An 18,056-nucleotide genomic window follows, 5' to 3' on the forward strand; every position below is an offset into this window, starting at 1 on the left:
AGGGCCCCCTTCCTAAGCTTCCTTTTCATGTACTATTTCCCACATTAAACTGCTAAGTAATATAAAAGTAAAGACAACAGGAATCATGCACACAGCTTACTGTCTACGTTAGTGTGAGTTTATACTCCACTAGCTTCATCAACATGTTTACTAACACAGGAATCTCTTGCCTAGGAAAATAAACGTTGCAAAGAACTTTACTGTTGTTTCAGCAACTGCCTGAAAGATCTATCAACTCCTCAATAAAAGGTGTCAAATGACGTTTTTCAATCCCAAAACTCTTTGAAGCCTTAGTCTAAAAATCCTTGTCTTGTTGGCTCCATCAATCCTAAATCATTATGATTCCTACCCAATTCTAACAAAACTGTCCCTGACTTTAAAAGACCCACTTTACACCAGATTTCAAACTCAGAATAAATGTGCCTAAAGCCAGTACACATCTGACATACTAGTGGCTCTTTTGAGGTAGTGCTCTTCCTTACAGTGCTATGCAAATAATGTCAGAGCTGTCTTATGAACAGGTTATTTGGCTGCTATTTGGGGAGTGCAGTTTATGATGAGCATAGTCACCACTGCTGTACATCATGTCACAGTAGACTGAGCCTAGATCCTACCATCAACATCTATGGAGATTTCTGAACTATACACTGCCTGAATGACCTACAGTTATATTCATGTAAATCTGTTACTATTCCAGAGAGTTAAATGTGTAATAACACAACCTAAAAATAGTAAACAGGTGTGTATTTATTTAGTCTGCATTAGAATTTAGTTAAACTCATTGCAAGCATGACAGAAAACACAGAACCAAATAAAAATTGATTAATCAAAGCATGTATAAAAATTGGCCAAGGTGGGAGGATCACTTGAGCCCAGGAATTCAAGACCAGCCTGAGCAACATAGTGAGACCACTGCCTAAAAAAATAAATCAATCAATTGCCCAGGTGTGGTGTGCCACTTGGGGGGACTGTGTCTTGAGGATTGCTTGAGCCCAGGAGATCGAGGTTGCAGTGAGGTATGGTCATGCCACTGCCCTCCAGCCTGGGTGTCTGAGTGACATCCTGTCTGAAGAAAAGCATTTCTAAATATAGATATGAAAATAATTTAGTTCTTTCACAAAAGGTCTTTCTGAGATATGTCCTCCACTAAGGGTGATGTGGGACTGTCTGTTCCCAAAGTTTCTGGATGCATGAGAATGGTTGGCAAGAGACAAAACAAAACAAAACAAAAAGATCTCTCATGTCCCTTTCTTTGTGTTCCTGAGACCCTGTGGATGTGAGTCTGGGGACAGCAGGAAAACCCTGTCTGGCCCTGCATGTATGTGACTTAATAGTGTGCATGCCCCTTGCTGCGCAAGTCCTTTGTTGCCCATGTGCCTTGGTGTCTGTCTCCTGTCCCTGCAGAGCCCTGACAGATGGTGACTGTTTTTTTTTTTTTTTTGGTGGACTCTCGCTCTGTTGTCCAGGCTGGCATGCAGTAGCGTGATCTCGGCTCACTGCAAACTCCGCCTCCCCGGTTCTAGCAATTCTCCTTCCTCAGCCTCCTGAGTGGCTGGGACTACAAGTGCACGACGCCACGCCCTGCTAATTTTTTGTATTTTAGTAGAGACAAGGTTTCAACGTGTTGCCCAGGCTGGTCTGGAACTCATGAGCTCAGGCAATCCGCCCGCCTCGGTCTCCCAAAGTGCTAGGATTACAGGTGTGAGCCACTGGGCCTGGCGACAGATGGTGACTTCTTTCGTTCTTGTCAACTAGGATCCAGCCAGTAGGTCCGCAGATCAGCCCTCCCAGAAGTTGAAGGGGGAGTGAGTGTGAGGAGGGGCGGGTGGTCTTTGCGTGCATCAGGCGACTGGATCCATGGCCACGTAGAGAAAAGGGTTGCAAGGTGGTCATCCTTCTACTAAAAGGCAGTGATGCTGCCATGGCCTTGTTGTCATGGGAGGACCAGACAAGGAAGGAAGGAGGGCCCTAGAGGGGAGGAGGGTCAGTTGCACTTGGAGTGAGTTGTGAAGGGGTACACTATTTGAGGTCTTTGAGTCCCTAAGCATATGAATCCGCCCACAGAGGACGGATTCCAACTTCCTTAGTGGGGACCTGGGAAGGAGAGGAGGACTGGACGTGGCGGGACAAGGAGGGGCAACTCAGCCCACAAGACAAAGTCAGATCTCACTGTGCATGCTTCTTGGGTGGCCGCCTCAGTGCACATGTTCACTAGGCTTCTTCTGGTCGACCCCTTTGCAGCACGTTGCAAATGCTATGGGGCTGAGAGGGTGTGAGGGTCGCTTTCCTGCTGTCTGGACTCTTTCTCCCCTACTGAAACATAGCGGGTAGGTCCGCAGGCCAGTCCTCCCGGGAGGTGAAGTGAGAATGAGTGTGAGGAGGAGCCAGCAAGCTTCTGAATGGGTCAGGCGGCGTGGTCCCTGGCTCAGAGGTAGAAGTGCCTCAAGGTCGTAGTTCTTCTCATGCGGCACCACAGCCATGGGCCTTCTGGTCTTGGCAAGGCCACAGCTAGGGAGCAAGGAGGGCCACGGAGTGGAGGGGGGTCAGGCGGAGTTGGGGCGACTGCTGGGGTTGCTGTTGGAGGTATCTGAGTCCTGGAAGCATCTGGAACCCCCAACAGAGGAGAGATTCCAGACTCCTAGGTGGGGAGTCTGGGTGGGTGGGAAGGGCTGTGAAGGGACGAAGTGCGTGGTAAGGAAGGAGGCTAGAAACTGGGAACGCTGTGGGCTGGTGACCACAGCCCTGAGGTCTGTAGAGTGCCTGGCAGAGGTGGCCCGTGAGGAGCACCCAGCGCTGTGTCACAATTTCTGAACTCCACCGTGGAGGTTCGAATGGGCCGGGCTCTGCATTCCAACAAAACTTGATTTTAGGGGGCAAATGGGCCTAGCAAATGGGTGTGTGAGATAAGCCGTTGCCACTCAGATTTTAATTCTCTGGCTGTATTTTCCTAAATGTCTCCATGATGGAGAGTCCAATTGTGACACCAAAAACCTCATCAGAAATTTCCTGCGTCTTTGCCAGGAGCCTTAAGACATTGCTGTGCTAGCTTGACCAACATAAGTAGCTTTGCAAGCATACGATTCAGAAGACACACACACACACTTGCCCTGGGACTTACTTTCAAAGTTTTTCCAAATTTTAAAAAAATTACAAGTTAACATTTGTCCATAGAAGTGGCCAAATATAGCTATCCTCTCAAGTGCATTTTCCCAATCACCGTATTCTGTTTGCAGAGTGAAATATGAGGTGCCAAGGAAGATCAACATATAGGCCTATACCAAGACGAAGTTTATGACCTTCTGAGCTGACTGTGCCTCTGCTTGTGAGTGCCTTAACATTCAATGTTTTCTATTAGCAGAAAGTTATTTTTGTAATAGTGTTGTTGAAATAGTATACATACACTGGTAAAGGTCTTCCATGCTGATAAAAAATGATCATGGCATCTCATGAAGGACAGACTAATCCAAGAGGATTATGTTCTGGTTTTGTCTGGATGGATGATCTTCTGTTCCACGGTTTTTGCCCATGACTTCCTTCTCATGCTTATTGATAACTGATTGCACACATCTGTACCAAGACAGATTAAAATGGCTTCCAAAGCCCTTGAGGGTAACTGTCTTAGAGTAAACTCTCTGTTGGAAGAGTAACTTTATGAAACATTAAGAATATGAAATAGTGTTGGAGAAATGTCTTAGACTTATGATCAGAAGTATCTATGTATTCTGTATACTTATATTACTGAGATGTATGTGAGTGTATTTGCACACACTCATCCCTCCTGGTCCCAGGAGCCCAGTCATGAAGAGTCTCAAGAAGAGGAACCACCAACTGAAAGTCGGGATCCTACACCTGGTCAGGAAAGAGAAGAAGATCAGGGTGCAGCTGAGATTCAAGGTGCTGGGAAGGGAACGAAAGATGTCTGTGGGAAGGGGAGGAGGCCTATGTGTGCATCACACATTATACCATGACCAGTAACAGGAGGAAAGAAAACATTAGGAAAGGATCTCAAACATTTGCTGAAAGTTGGCTGGAAAAGTGAAGAGTATGGTTTGCAGTCTTGTGCAGTCTCTGGATATAATGAATCTTCTCTTTTTCTTTGAGATCTACTTTGTATGCTTGCAAATACAGTCCTTGCTAAATTAGGACTTAGGTGACCACAGCCTTGAGGTCTGTAGAGTGCCTGGTAGAGGTGTCCAGTGAGGAGCACCCAGCGCTGTGTTGCAACTTCTCGACTCCACCCTGGAGGTTCGAATGGGAGGGGCTCTGCATTCCAACAAAACTTGATTTTTGAAACCATTTGATGTAAGAAAATGTACATTATTTCACTAGTGTAATTTGATCTTCTTAGAATGCTATATCATCTTCTCAACCGTGGTGTCCACAGTGTTGTATGCACCCTTTAATAGCACGTAGAGTGCCAAGTCACCCTACCTTGTAACACCCTGAGTAAAGCCCATTTGCATAGGAATGTTAGCCCCATTTTATAAATAAGAAAACTGAGGCTCGTGGGTTGAGGTTTACCAAAGAACACTTGAGTCATGGAGACAGAATTCATATTTCGTTTCAAGGTTTATGTTCTTCCTATCATCTATGTTGTAAGAGAAAGTGACTGGTTTTGCTTAAGATGCGTAATACTCAAATATGGCTGTACTATAAGGTACTTCATTATTGGCTCAGGACAAAACACAGTTCAGTGAAGCAGGATAGAAACTCCAGAAAAGAGCTCAATGAATGACGGCCACTGTTTCCTTTCATTGGTGTTTTTGACAGTATGTTTGGTAAAAGTTGGATAATTCAGGACACTGGCATATGGATAGCTATATTAGTATGATTTTGAGAGGCTTTTAAAAGTTGTTTAAACACTTTTATAATTAGAAAACTTAAAGTGCTGTAAGATTATCATGAAACAGAAATTGTTTCCTCAACGGGTAGCATTTTCAAGGTAAACACTGACAGAATTTGGGCCATGGATTATTTAGCAATTCACTGTTAAGGGGTTTCCAGAATATGACTGTCCACAATCCTGGTTTATTTATTTATTTTAAATTATACTTTAAGTTCTGGGATGTATGTGCAGAATGTGCAGGTTTGTTACAGAGGTATACACATGCCATAGTGGTTTGCTGCACCCATCAACCCATAATCTACATTGGGTATTTCTCCTAACGTTCTCCCTCCCCTAGCCCCCCAAGCTCCGGACAGGCCCTGGTGTGTGATATTCCCCTCCCTGTGTCCATGTGTTCTCATTGTTCAACTCCTACTTATGAGTGAGAACATGCAGTGTTTGGTTTTCCTTTCCTGTGTTAGTTTGCTGAGAATGATGGTTTCCAGCTTCATCCATGTTCCTGCAAAGGACATGAACTCATCCCTTTTTATGGCTGCGTAGTATTCCATGGTGTATATGTGCCACATTTTCTTTATCCAGTCTGTCATTAATGGGCATTTGGGTTGGTTCTGAGTCTTTGCTATTGTGAATAGTGCTGCAGTAAACATATGTGTGCATGTGTCTTTATAGTAGAATGAATTATAATCCTTTGGGTATATACCCAGTTATTTATTTGCACTCAACTTCCTGTACTCTCACTGCAGGACAGTGATTTTGCTGTTGTTGTTGGTACTTCATTCTCAATGAGATTCATCTATGGAAAGTTACATGTAGGGCCTTTGGACCTAAGCATAACTTTAATTAATTTTACCAGAAAATGTTCAAGTTATTTCAACAAGGGATGGGTGTCACGACTGTATGACTTGTCATAGGCCAGCCAATACATTGATGTAAACTCTCAGAAAATTACATTTAAGTTATGATTAAAATGCTATTTATGTGGCAGACTTCAGATTTCTTAGATAGTTGACACTCGCTATTCATAATACTTACGGAAAATGTAGGTATAGTGTGATTTATCCTTAGATTGTCATTTAAAATAAGATTTCAGGCCAGGACCAGTGCCTCACGTATATAATCCCAAAACATTGGGAGGCCAAGGCCGGCAGATCCCTTGAGCCTGGGAGTTTGAGGCCAGCCTGGGCAACCTGGGGAAACTCCATCACTACTAAAAAATACAAAAATTATCCTTGGTGGTGGCATTCACCTGTAGGCTCAGCTACTCGTGAGGCTGAGACAGGAGGATCCGTTGAGCCCAGAAGGTTGGGCCTGCAGTGGGCCGAGGTGGTACCACTGCACTGCAGCCTGGACAGAGTGAGACCCTGTCTCAAAAAACAATTAAATACATAAAATAAAATAAGACTTCATAATATGAGAAAACGAAATTGTAACATTTTTGCATCACATTTGTTATGACACTAGCCTACAGGCTTTTATTTCATAACGCTGAGGAAAAGAATATTATAATTTCCTTATTTATATTTTATGTTGGTCTGCTTCAGTCGATAATTTTTGCATTTTTAAGTGTCTGACCTGGAAGCTGATCTCCAGGAGTTGTCTCAGTCAAAGACTGGGAATGAATGCAGAGATGATCCTGATGTCAAGGGGAAGATTCTGCCAAAACTAGAGCATTTTAAAATGCCAGACGCAGGTATGTTATCCATTAAGATGCAAAATTAGGTGCTTTCTGTTTTCCACAATATTACACTTTTGATAATAAAAGCAGAGAACATTAGTGCCCCTTTAAAAACAGAGCTCAAATACAGACTTTTTTTGAAAGGTAGTTCAGACCCTGAATGCCTGACTGCAAGACTTAAACACTATCAGATACAGAAACAAATTGGGTCAAAGCCATATTGAATCATCAAATGTGAAAGCATTTTCTTCTGAGTATAACCAACAGCTCACAATTTTCGAATTAGTTTTTAATTTCTGCTTTTAACAAATACATTGTGCATTTGTAATACCAGTTTGTGTGAAATGTGCTGAGAACTGAAGAGGATTCTAGTACCAGCTCTACCATAATTTGTGAGATTCTGGATGAGTCCTATAAATTCTACACCCATGTTTGCTCTTACTGAAAATAGTGAATGCACATCAGATTAAATTCCATTTCAGTGCTGATTTCTACATGCTGTGGTTTTGTTGGATAGAATACAAAGACACTTGACTTTCATGATTTGTTTATCATAACAATCAGCTTCAGTCCAATTATAATATCTGAGTTGAGACTTCATTGCTCCTAAGAAAATAAACAACCACTCTGCTTGATATTTGTTTCTCTATATGGAGACCTGAATGACTGTTCTTGGATTTTGTCAAATTCTGAATTCTGCGGCTCTTTTTTTTTTTTTGAGATGGAGGCTTGCTCTGTCGCCCAGGCTAGAGTGCAGTGGCGCGATCTCTGCTCACTGCAAGCTCCGCCTCCCGGGTTCAGGCCATTCTCCTGCCTCAGCCTCTCGAGTAGCTGGGACTACAGGTGCCTGCAACCACGCCCCGCTAATTTTTTGTATTTTTAGTAGAGACGGGGTTTCACCGTGTTAGCCAGGACGATCTTGATCTCCTGACCTCATGATCCGCCCGCCTGGGCCTCCCAAAGTGCTGGGATTACAGGCGTGAGCCACCGTGCCTGACCAATTCTGTGGCTCTTAATGAATAATTGCAGTTTAAATCCTTTCAGCAGTGAAGCCTTGAATATCTGAATAATAAAATGGCAGGAGACAGGTTTCTGTGGCCCATGAAGTAGGGAGAATGCATGTAGGCCAGTGAGCATGCTCCTTGCCCTACTGTTAGTCTTCATGAGCTACTGTGTGTAATTACATTGAAGACACATATGATAGAATCACCTCTAACTGTATCATAGATTACATATTATAAATTTCTGTCTTGAGATGTCAGTTAATAGGATCTAAAGTTTAAAGTCCGTAACTCACTAATTCCTGAGTATTCAGCATAGTTTACACATATTTTCCAAATTGCTGACTGTTAATTAGAAGAGCTTCTGAATTTAAAGGAAACACTCCATGTTTAGGGAAGAAATTACCTAGATGTTTTTACTCTACACTGCTAAACCATTTCATTAGACTATTTGCATTAAAAGATAGTTTTCAGACTATTTCCAGGAGCCTATTGAACAAGCCTCAATTGCATTCTTAGGAAGATCATAGCCTTAAATGCACATCTTATTAAAGCGGATAGCAAATTACATGATACAAGAAAATCATAATAAAAAACAAAAATAATAATAAAAGAGCAACAGAATAAACCTAACAGAAGAGGAAAGAGGTCGTGAATAAAAGACAGGTACAAATCATTAGTAAAATGCGAACTAATCCAAAAGTAATAAATTTAAAAGCTTGTTCTTTTGAAAAATAGCTATGAATAAAGTATCCAGTAGTATATAGTAGTTTACACTATCTAGAAGAAAATGGAAAAAGATGAACATGGAATATGTACAAGACACAGGTTTTGAATATAGGGCATAATAGAAAATGAATACATTCTTGAACTCTAATATTTTCAAAGTATGGATGAAATTATTGATATGATAAGAACACACTCATTATTTAACATATTCCTGTAATACCTGAATATCTAAACATCACAAAGACTGTATAACTTGTGACATTTGCCAGTTGTCCCTCAAACACACTTACTTTTAGAAACAAATATTTGTCTTCTTCACGTGTCTTACTCTTCTTTTCCATTTCCCTCTATCTCTGTTTCCTTTTTTGCCACACTGTTCATGATATATACTTATTTGATGTTTTGATGTCAAAAATAGTGATAGCTTAACACTAATGTGGCTATATAATTAATTATGTAATCAGAAATACTTTCCTAGTGAAAAAAGAGTCATTGTGGTAATAAAGTTAATGGTCCCTAAGATAGAAGAAACACCTGCCAAGTGGAGCAAGAAGATGGTCAGATCCACAGAGACTTCTTCATGTGCTAGATTTCCTGCTAAAGGGGGATAAACTGTTCAGCTGGTTCCAGTGCCAGCTTCTGCTATTGAGGATGCAAGTGGAAGCAGAAAAGATGGGGGAAGAAGTCAGAAACTCATATTATTTATTCAGGGGAATGCCATGTTGGGTGCACCAATTATCAGAGGGACTAATCAGTTGCTGAATCCCCCAATTATGACTGGTATTACCAGAAAGAAGATCATAATGAATGTGTGGGCGGTAACAGTAACATTGTAGATCTGATCATCCCCTAGCAGAGTTCCTGGTTGGCCTAATTCTGCTTGAATTGGAAGGCTTAAGGCGGTGCCTAGTATCCCTGCCCATGTGCTGAATAGCAGGTATAGCGTTCCTATGTCTTTGTGGTTAGTTGAAAACAATCAACAATTAATGAACATAAGTGGGGAAAAAAAGGTAAAATGGCTGGGTAAGCATTAGACTGTAAATCTAAAGACAGAGGCCAAGGCCGCTTTTTAGCAGCCCTGAGGGGATTTCTCATGTTGAATTGCAAATTCAAAGGAGAAGCTTCAGTCCTGCTGGGGCTTCCCCCACCTTTTCCCCCAACGGCGGAGAAGTAGATTGAAGCCAGTTGATTAGGGTGTTTAGCTGTTAATGAACGTGGGTTTGAATTCCACCAATCTAGCAAGGGCTTAGCTTAATTAAGGTGGTTGATTTGCATTCAATTGATGCAGAATAGTGTCTTGCAGTCCTCAGGTCTGTTACAGAAATTAAGTGTAATCTTCATGCTTTGAAGGCTCTTGGTCTTATTTAACCTAAATTTTTAAGTTATAGTTAGTATTAATGGAGAGATAGGTAAGAGGAGGGTAGAAGAGATAAGTGGGGGGAAGAATGGTATGGGTTTTGTGTTTTTGAATTGTCATTTTATTTTCATATTATTAGACGTGGGGAATAATGTCACTGAGGTGGAATAAATTAGGCGTATGTAAAAGTACAGGTTGAGTGGGGTTATGATAGCTATAATGTTTCGGCAATAAGGCTCTTGTTTTTTGTAAATTCTTGGATGATGATTCATTTAGGCAGGAACCCTGTTAATGGAGGTAAACCTCCTAGAGATAGTAGAATTAGTGGAATTATAGGTGTCAACCATGTTAATTTGTTTCAGGTGTGTAATAGTGACAGCGTTGTGGTGCTTATACTCAGGTTGAGTGTTAAAAATATGGTTATTGTTAAGATAAAATAAATAGGTTTAGAATGGTAATGTTTGGGCTATAGAGTAGTGCTGCTATTATTCAGCCTATGTGAGTGATTGAGGAGTAGGCTAAGATTTTACACAGTTGTGCTTGGTTAAGCCCTCCTCAGCTGCCTACTATAATGGATAGAATTGTGATAGACAGGAGGATGTTCATGTTTGTTGATGGGAAAATTTAAAACATAATCGATGTTTCTTCACAATATCATGTGAGGAGAAGTATACCAGGTATTAGAGAGGTTCCTTGGGTTACCTCTGGGACTCAGAATTGAAAGGGGGCTATTCCTAGTTTTATTACTAGGGTCACTATTATTAATGATGAAAATTGATTAATAGTGTTTATTATTGTTCATTGTCCAGAGGACAGGTTGTTGAAAAGGATACCTATTATGAGAATTACAGATGTGGTTGCTTGCGTAAGGAAATATTTGGTTGCTGCTTTTGTACAGCTGTAGAGTGGGGACTTATATTTTTAATTAGGATTGGGATAAGGGCTAGTATGTTTATTTCTAGGCCTGTTGAGATGAGAAATCAGTGTGATCCTAGCATTGTGATAAGAGTTCCTGTAAAAATAATAAGGGAAATAGCAAGTTGAGCTAAGGGTTTAATTAGTATGGGAAGGGTGTAACCAACATTTTCGGAGTATGGGCCGGATAGCCTATATAGCTGACCTTACTCTAGGACATGGTGTGATAGGTAGCATGGAGAATTTTGGATTCTCAGGGGTAGGTTCAATTCCTACAGTTCTAGAAATAAAAGGATTTTAACCTCTGTTGTTTACTCTATCAAAGTAGTTCTTTTGTCAGACATATTTCCTATGTTTGGGGTGGGATGCTAGAAATTAGGACAGGCATTGAGATATGTCATATACAGCATGCTAGTGTAAGTTGTAGGAAATTTTTTCATAGAAGATATATGAGCTGGTTGTAGCAGAATCAAGGGTATGCTCTTAGAATTCATAAGAATAGGGTGGTTAAAAGAAGGGTCTTGGTAATGAAATTTATGGTATAGAGTTCTGGTGAATATATGGTATGTAGTGCTCCTAGGAAGATAGTGGTAGTTAGGGCATTTATTATGATAATATTCATGTACTCTGCTATAAAGAAGAGGACAAATGAGCTTGCGGCATATTTGATGTTGAAGCCTGAGACAATTCTGACTCTCCTTCTGTTAGATCAAAATGGGCTCAGTTAGTTTCTGCTGGTGTGGGGATAATCATATTATGGCTAGGGGTAATGATGGTAGGAGCAGTCAGAGGAGTTCTTGCATTGTGATGAATGCATATAAGTTAAATGAACCACTTATCAGTAAAACTGATAACAGGATAATGGCTAGGGTGACCTCATTTGAAATTGTCTGGGCCACAGCTCGTGATGCGCCAATTAGTGCATATTTTGAATTAGATGCTCATCCTGATCATAGAATAAATGGCTAGGATTGATATGGCTAGTATAAATAGGAGGCCAATGTTAAAATTAATTAGAGGATTTGGTATAGGGAGGGGAGTTCATAAGAGGAGATCGATAGGAAGGGCTAGGATTGGAGCAATAATATAAAGGGTAATAGTAGATGTTGAGGGCTGTAAGGGTTCTTTGGTGAAAAGTTTTATTGCGTCAGCGAATGGTTGAAGCAGCCCGTAGGGACCTACAATGTTAGGTCCTTTGCGTAGTTGTATGTAGCCTAAGATTTTTCATTCGACGAGTGTAAGGAATGCTATAGCGATGAAAGTAGGGATAATAAGTAGGAGAAGGTTAATTATAGGTATATTGTTAATGAGAGGAGTTGAACCTCTGATTATAAAGTTTTAAGTCTTATGCAATTGCCGGGCTCTGCCATCTTAACAAACACTGTTCTTGGGTAGGGTATGTGATGATTTGTTAGATTGAGATAGCATCATCTGTGGAGCGAGGGCACTTTATGAAGTGGGCCCTATTTCTCTTGTCCTTTCATACTAGGGGAAATGTTAAATAGATAGAAACCAACCTGGATTACTCCGGTCTGAACTCACATCACGTAGGACTTTAATTGTTGAACAAACGAACCCCTAATAGCGGCGACACCATTAGGATGTCCTGATCCAACATCGAGATTGTAAACCCTATTGTTGATATGGACTCTAGAATAGGATTGCGCTGTTATCCCTAGGGTAACTTACTCCGTTGATCAAATTATCGGGTCAATACATATTAACTTGCTTAGACTAGTGCAGTCTTAGTTTAGGTTGCTCGGAGGTTGAATTATGCTCTGAGGTCACCCCAACCAAAAATTTTAATGCAGGGATAGTAGGCTAGGGCCTGTAGGCTTAAGTTTTTATTTGCATTAATAAATTAAAGCTCCATACATAGGGTCTTCTCGTCTTATTTGTTTATATCCGCCTCTTCGCGGATAGGTCAATTTCCCTGATTAAAAGTAGGAGACAGCTGAACCCTCGTGTGGTCATTCATACAAGTTCCTATTTAAGGAACAAGTGATTATGCTACCTTTGCACAGTCAGGATACTGCGGCCATTGAACGTATGTCACTGGGCAGGCAGTGCCTCTAATACTGGTAATGCTAGAGGTGATGTTTTTGGTAAACAGGCGGGGTAAAATTTGCGGAGTTCCTTTTACTTTTTGTATTCTTTCCTTAGAGCATACCTGTGTTGGGTTAACAGTGTAAATAATAAAGAGCTTATTATATCGTTTATTAATATTAGGCTAACTGTCAGTGGGTTATTCCAGTCTGATGTAAGCTTATGCAATGGAGAATGTTTTCATATTACTTATATTAACATTATTGCTTCTATTAAGTAATAGATTAGTCCAATGTGATGTTAGGAGTTCAGTAGAGTGACTAGAATTTAAGATAGATGTTGAGCTTAAACGCTTTCTTAATTGGTGGTTGCTTTTGGGCCAACTATGGTGGAAATATTTTTTACTCTCTGTAGGAAGGTTGTTTCCTAGGGTCTACAGAGCTGTCTAAACTTATGGGGAGATTAAGTAATTCTGTGGGTAAGTTTAAAGTTGAATTAAGATCCCATCTTGGACAACCAGCTATCACCAGGCTCGGTAGGCTTGTCACTGCTACTTATGAATCTTCTCACTATTTTGTCACATAGGTAAGTGTGCTCTTTCAGCTGTTCTTCGGTAGCTCGTCTGGTTTTGGGGAACTTGGCTATAATTCTCTGTGTAAAGTTATTTCTAGTTAATACATTATGCAGAAGATATAAGGGTTTGTCTTTGCTTTTTGATGCTTGATACAGTTCTTTCATCTTTCCCTGACGGTTCTATGTCTATTGCGCTGGGGTAAAAATTTCTATTGCCTATACTTTTGTCTAGGGTAAATGGTTTGATTAAGATAATTTAATAATATTTTTAGTGAGGTTTGGAGCTAGAGTTGGCTCAAAGTGATCAGGTCGTGATGAAATCTTCCGGGTGTAAGCCAGATGCTTTGGGTTAAGCTACACTTTGGTTTGTCCAAGCACACTTTCCAGTACGCTTACCTTGTTATGACTTATCTCCTCTATATGTGTGTAGAAAATTTTTAGTAGTAGTGATTTCTGGAGTAATACTTGAGGGTGACGGGTGATGTGTGTGTGTTTCATGGCCTTATTCAACCAAGCACTCTGCTCTTGGTTTACAGCTAAATCCTCCTTGAGCCTTGGATTTCATAAAGGTTGTCGTGAGAGTTTCTGAACATAGAAAATGTAGCCCATTTCTTGCCACCTCATGGGCTAAACCTTGACCTAACGTTTTTATGTGTGTACTTGTGCTTACTTTATAACCTTTTTAGGGTTTGCTGAAGATGGCAGTATATAGGCTGGGGGGAAGAGGTGGTGAGATGTGTCGGGGTTCATTGATTATAGAACAGGCTCCTCTAGAGGGATATAAAGCAACGCCAAGTCCTTTGAGTTTTAAGCTGTTGCTTGTACTACTCTGGCGAATGGTTTTGTTAATGTAACTATTAGGGTTTAGGGCTAAGCATAGTGGGATATCTAATCCCAGTTTGGGTCTTAGCTATTGTGTCTTCAGGTTATTAAAGCCACTTTCGTAGTATATTTTATTTCAGCTGAAGTTTTTTACAACTTAGTTGGAGTTTAGCTTTATTGAGGGCAGACCTTAAACACTCTTTATACCGAGCGCTATTAGCCCGGGTTAATCCTATGGCCGCAGTGGCTGGCATGAAATTGACCAACCCTAAATATTAGTATAGTTTAGTTAAACTTTTGTTTATTACTAAAGATTTATTACTGCTGTTTCCTGTGGGGGTGTGGTTGAGCAAGGTGTTTTGAGCTGCACTCGTGCGTGCTTGATACCTGCTCCTTTTGATCCGGGTGATCTAGAGGGCATTTTCACTGGGGCAAGGATGCTTACATGCGTAATCTTACTAAGAGCTAATAAAAAGGCCAGGACCAAACCTATCTGTTTATGGTGTCGTGTGGACCCATCTAGGTATTTTCAGTGTCTTGCTTTGAATAGTTAAGCTATATTAACTATATAAATACTTAAATGTAAAATTAAAATATGAAAAAGAAATAAGTACGAATGGTTGTTTACAGTTCTGGAAATTCAGGGTCTTTAAAATTGAATTGGCAGAGGTTTGGCCGAGAGGGTTACTTATAATTAGAGTATAATTGATTTAGGACATAATATATGGGGCAGTGTTTTCAGAGGGATATGCTCAAAGTATCATGTTAGTATTAGGGCAGAAGTATAGTTATTGCATTTATTGTATGAAATGGAGGATAAATTTGGTGGGAGGGTCTTAGATTTTTTAGAAAAATTACATCAATTGAGGGGTAGCTGTTGGGGTGTTCGTCGTTAAAACACGATTTCTCGGCTCCGACTGGGTTGCATTTTAGTCTCTTGTTTTTGGGGTTTGGCAAGGGTACATTTACCTAGGTTGATGGTAAAGTCAGAGATGGGGGGAGGAGGGATTTGCGGATTCAATCGGAGATAGTTCTTGAAATCATACATGCATGAGTGTACGATTTTTCCAGTGAAAAAAAGAGTCATTATTCATGTTGACATCAGCACTGTTAGGTGAAAACTGGGGACAAATGTTTACCATACCTGAAAAACGACATAAAGATAAACTAGCTTAAAGCAAGTTTTTTTTTTTGTACTTTTGCACAAGAGGGAAAAATCAAATACTGGCCTTTCTATTCACTTCAGTTATGCAGTTCTTAATGTGACATTAACTGTTTTCTTAAAAGATAGCTTTCAAACTACTTCCAGGAGCCTATTTGACATCCAGACCATAGTTTCAAGCCAGAACATTAAATTATTCTTTTTTTTTGTAAATTCCATTTGTTTCTTAGGTTTTTTTGAGTGTTGGTTTTATTTTTAGTAAAATTATACACAACTTTTGTTTTCTATTTTAACCCCTCTTTTAATAGGTTCACTTGATTTAATGTGTTCTGACTTCGGACTGTCTTTTGGTTTTCTTGTAGCACTAGAAAGTAGGGTGTGTTTAAAAAATTTTTTTAATGTATACGCTTGGAAGTCTATCTCCAAAGTCTCTACGAGGTCTAACGGAATGTAAGCTGAAGGGCAACTCTTAGACTTCTGGTTTTAGTCCATTGCATAAAAGTGAAACTTTGGTGTTGTTTGCAAACCTTTAATGTCATCTGAATACAGTTCTGCTAGTAATGTCCCCTCCTCTTATGTTTCTATCATAGGTGAAGGGCAACCACAGCTTTGAATGAAAATAAGCTGAAACAACGTAAACTGGTTTTATCTAAGATGTTTGACTTAAAAAGATCTCAATAAAGTTTTACAGTTTTTTCCAAAGAATTCTTGCACATCTTTTGTTAATTTTATTTCCAAGTATTTGAGACTATTGAAAATTGTGGCTGGGTGTAGTGGCTCATGCCTGTAATCCCAGCATTTGAGATGCTGAAGCAGGAGGATTGCTTGAGCTCAGGAGACTGACACTAGCCTGGGCAACATAGGCTCTACGAAAATGAATGAAGGAATGCATGAATGTATGCATGTATGTATGTAACTGTAGTCCCAGCTACTCCGGATGCTGAGGTGGAAGGATCCCTTAAGCCCAGGAGGTCGAACATGAGGATGAGGTTAATCATGTTCAGGTCACTGCAACTTCAGTCTGGGTGACAGAGGGAAACTTTGGTTTTTTTAAAAAAAAGGGGGGGGAAAGAGTATTTTGAAATTTTGTGTTCTGATTGAACTAGTGTAAGCAAGTGTGATATTGTGAAATACGTATTTGGTCCTCCATCCTGTTTACTGGCATACAACTCCTAAAAATTTTAGAATCTCCAAGAAGTGACTTTTTTTTTTTGAGACAGAGTCTCGCTCTGTCACCAGGCTGCAGTGCAATAGCGTGATCTCAGCTCACTGCAACCTCCGCCTCCCGGGTTCAAGCGATTCTCCTGCCTCAGCCTCCCAAATAGCTGGGATTACAGGTGTCTGCGACCATGCACAGCTAATTTTTGTATTTTTAGTAGAGATGGAGCTTCACCATGTTGGCCAGGATGGTCTCGATCTCTTGACCTTGTGATCCACCCGCCTTGGCCTCCCAAAGGAAGTGGCATCTTTTATATGCTAGTGAGTTGACTGAGGCTGGCAGCCCCTAGGTAGTTCTACCATGGGGAATTAGAGGGTTGGGACTTTCAGCCCCACCCCCAAACTTCAGGGAAAGGAGAGGGCCTTTTCTGTGATGAAAACTTTTTATCTCTTTAATCATCCTCTTTCTCCTCCAGACTTTTCTTTTCTGGAAGGGTTGTATGCAAGAGGGACAAAAGCATTTTCAGAAACCACATTTTAGTATAATTTAAGTAAAAATTTTCATCATGTTTAAGAAATAGTCAGGATAAAATTCCGAATTTTGAAAAAATTAAAAAATGGGTTTACAGAACCTCTATCCCTTTTGTCTCTGTCATTTATCCAGAGAAGCATGGAAAACTGCAATCCCTGGCTTGTGGCTGCTGCATTGAGTAGCCAAACTGCTGGACCTCTTCTGTCAATATAGTCACACATCCAGATGTATTAACCAAGAAATGGAAGGCTGTTTTAAAACTCCCCCCTTTTTTCATCTCCAAGAAATTTCCTTCAAGCTCCTTGCAGTAAATTCAGCACTCACAGAATTAAAAGTATCATGGACAAGAGAGATCCTGGCTCAAATGTTGGGAGGTGGCTGCAGTAGCCGCAGCCCAGCTGAAAACAAGGCTGGAATGTGTCTTCACACCCCCAACTCCCCTTTCTGAGACAGGGTTTTGCTCTTTTGCCCAGGTTGGAGTACACTGGAGGGCTCACAGCTCACTGCAACCTCAGACTCCTGGGCTCTAGTGATCCTCCAGCCTCACCTTCCTGAGTATATGGGACTACAGGCACGTGTCACCTCGCCCAACAACTTTTTAAAATTTTGTAGAGCAGGTGGGTCTCACTGTGTTGCCCAGGCTGGTCTTGAACTCCTGGCCTCAAGTGATCTCCTGTCTCATCCTCCCAAAGTGCTGAGATTACAGGTGGGAGTCACTACACCTGGCTTGTTTTCCCTGTTTTTTTTCCTTTAAGGCTTAAAGTTGATCTAAGGCTTGCTCAAGCCAAGGAAACTGATTTTTTTCCCTCCCACTTGGAGGAAAGAGCAATTCAAACATTCAGGAATTTTTGGCTACTCAAAGCTCTTTGACATTTGGGTCCTTTCTCTACCTTCCTGCAGGAGAAGACAAAACCAGAGTCAGCATCTGGCTGCAGTTTTCCCCCTTCCGTTATCCAGCACAGAACAGCGGTTAAGGGATCCAGTGAGCCAGCTCTCTTGCAGTTGGAGGGATTATTGTTAAATGCTGGGAATACATGTATTTCTCATAACAGACAGCAGGTCAGCTGCTGCTTCACATTATGGGGAAATCCATAGTCTCCCAGGTGTGACAGCTTCATCATGTCTATCCCTTCACTCTTCCTTTATTGGAAGAAGGCTTTCACCATATTTTAGTGAGTCAGGGTCTTGCTGGTGACTCATACTGTTGCTGCCACTGTGTCAGGGATCCCCAAGGCCACCC

The 18,056-nt window shown here is 40.9% G+C and overlaps 1 protein-coding gene and 1 pseudogene across 1 annotated transcript; one reads left to right on the forward strand and one right to left on the reverse strand.

The window, feature by feature from the left end:
* The first annotated feature begins 3,241 nt into the window (after nt 1-3,241).
* Nucleotides 3,242-15,739, forward strand: LOC746059 (X antigen family member 3-like; annotated as a pseudogene).
* Nucleotides 11,893-13,393, reverse strand: MTRNR2L10 (MT-RNR2 like 10). Its single transcript, NM_001193606.2, is given in 1 exon segment — nt 11,893-13,393. A coding segment is annotated over 1 exon segment (75 nt). The 5' UTR covers nt 12,498-13,393; the 3' UTR covers nt 11,893-12,422.
* Nucleotides 15,740-18,056: the final 2,317 nt, after the last annotated feature.

The sequence above is a fragment of the Pan troglodytes genome, chromosome X (assembly GCF_028858775.2).
Source record: "Pan troglodytes isolate AG18354 chromosome X, NHGRI_mPanTro3-v2.0_pri, whole genome shotgun sequence".
NCBI lineage: Eukaryota > Metazoa > Chordata > Mammalia > Primates > Hominidae > Pan > Pan troglodytes.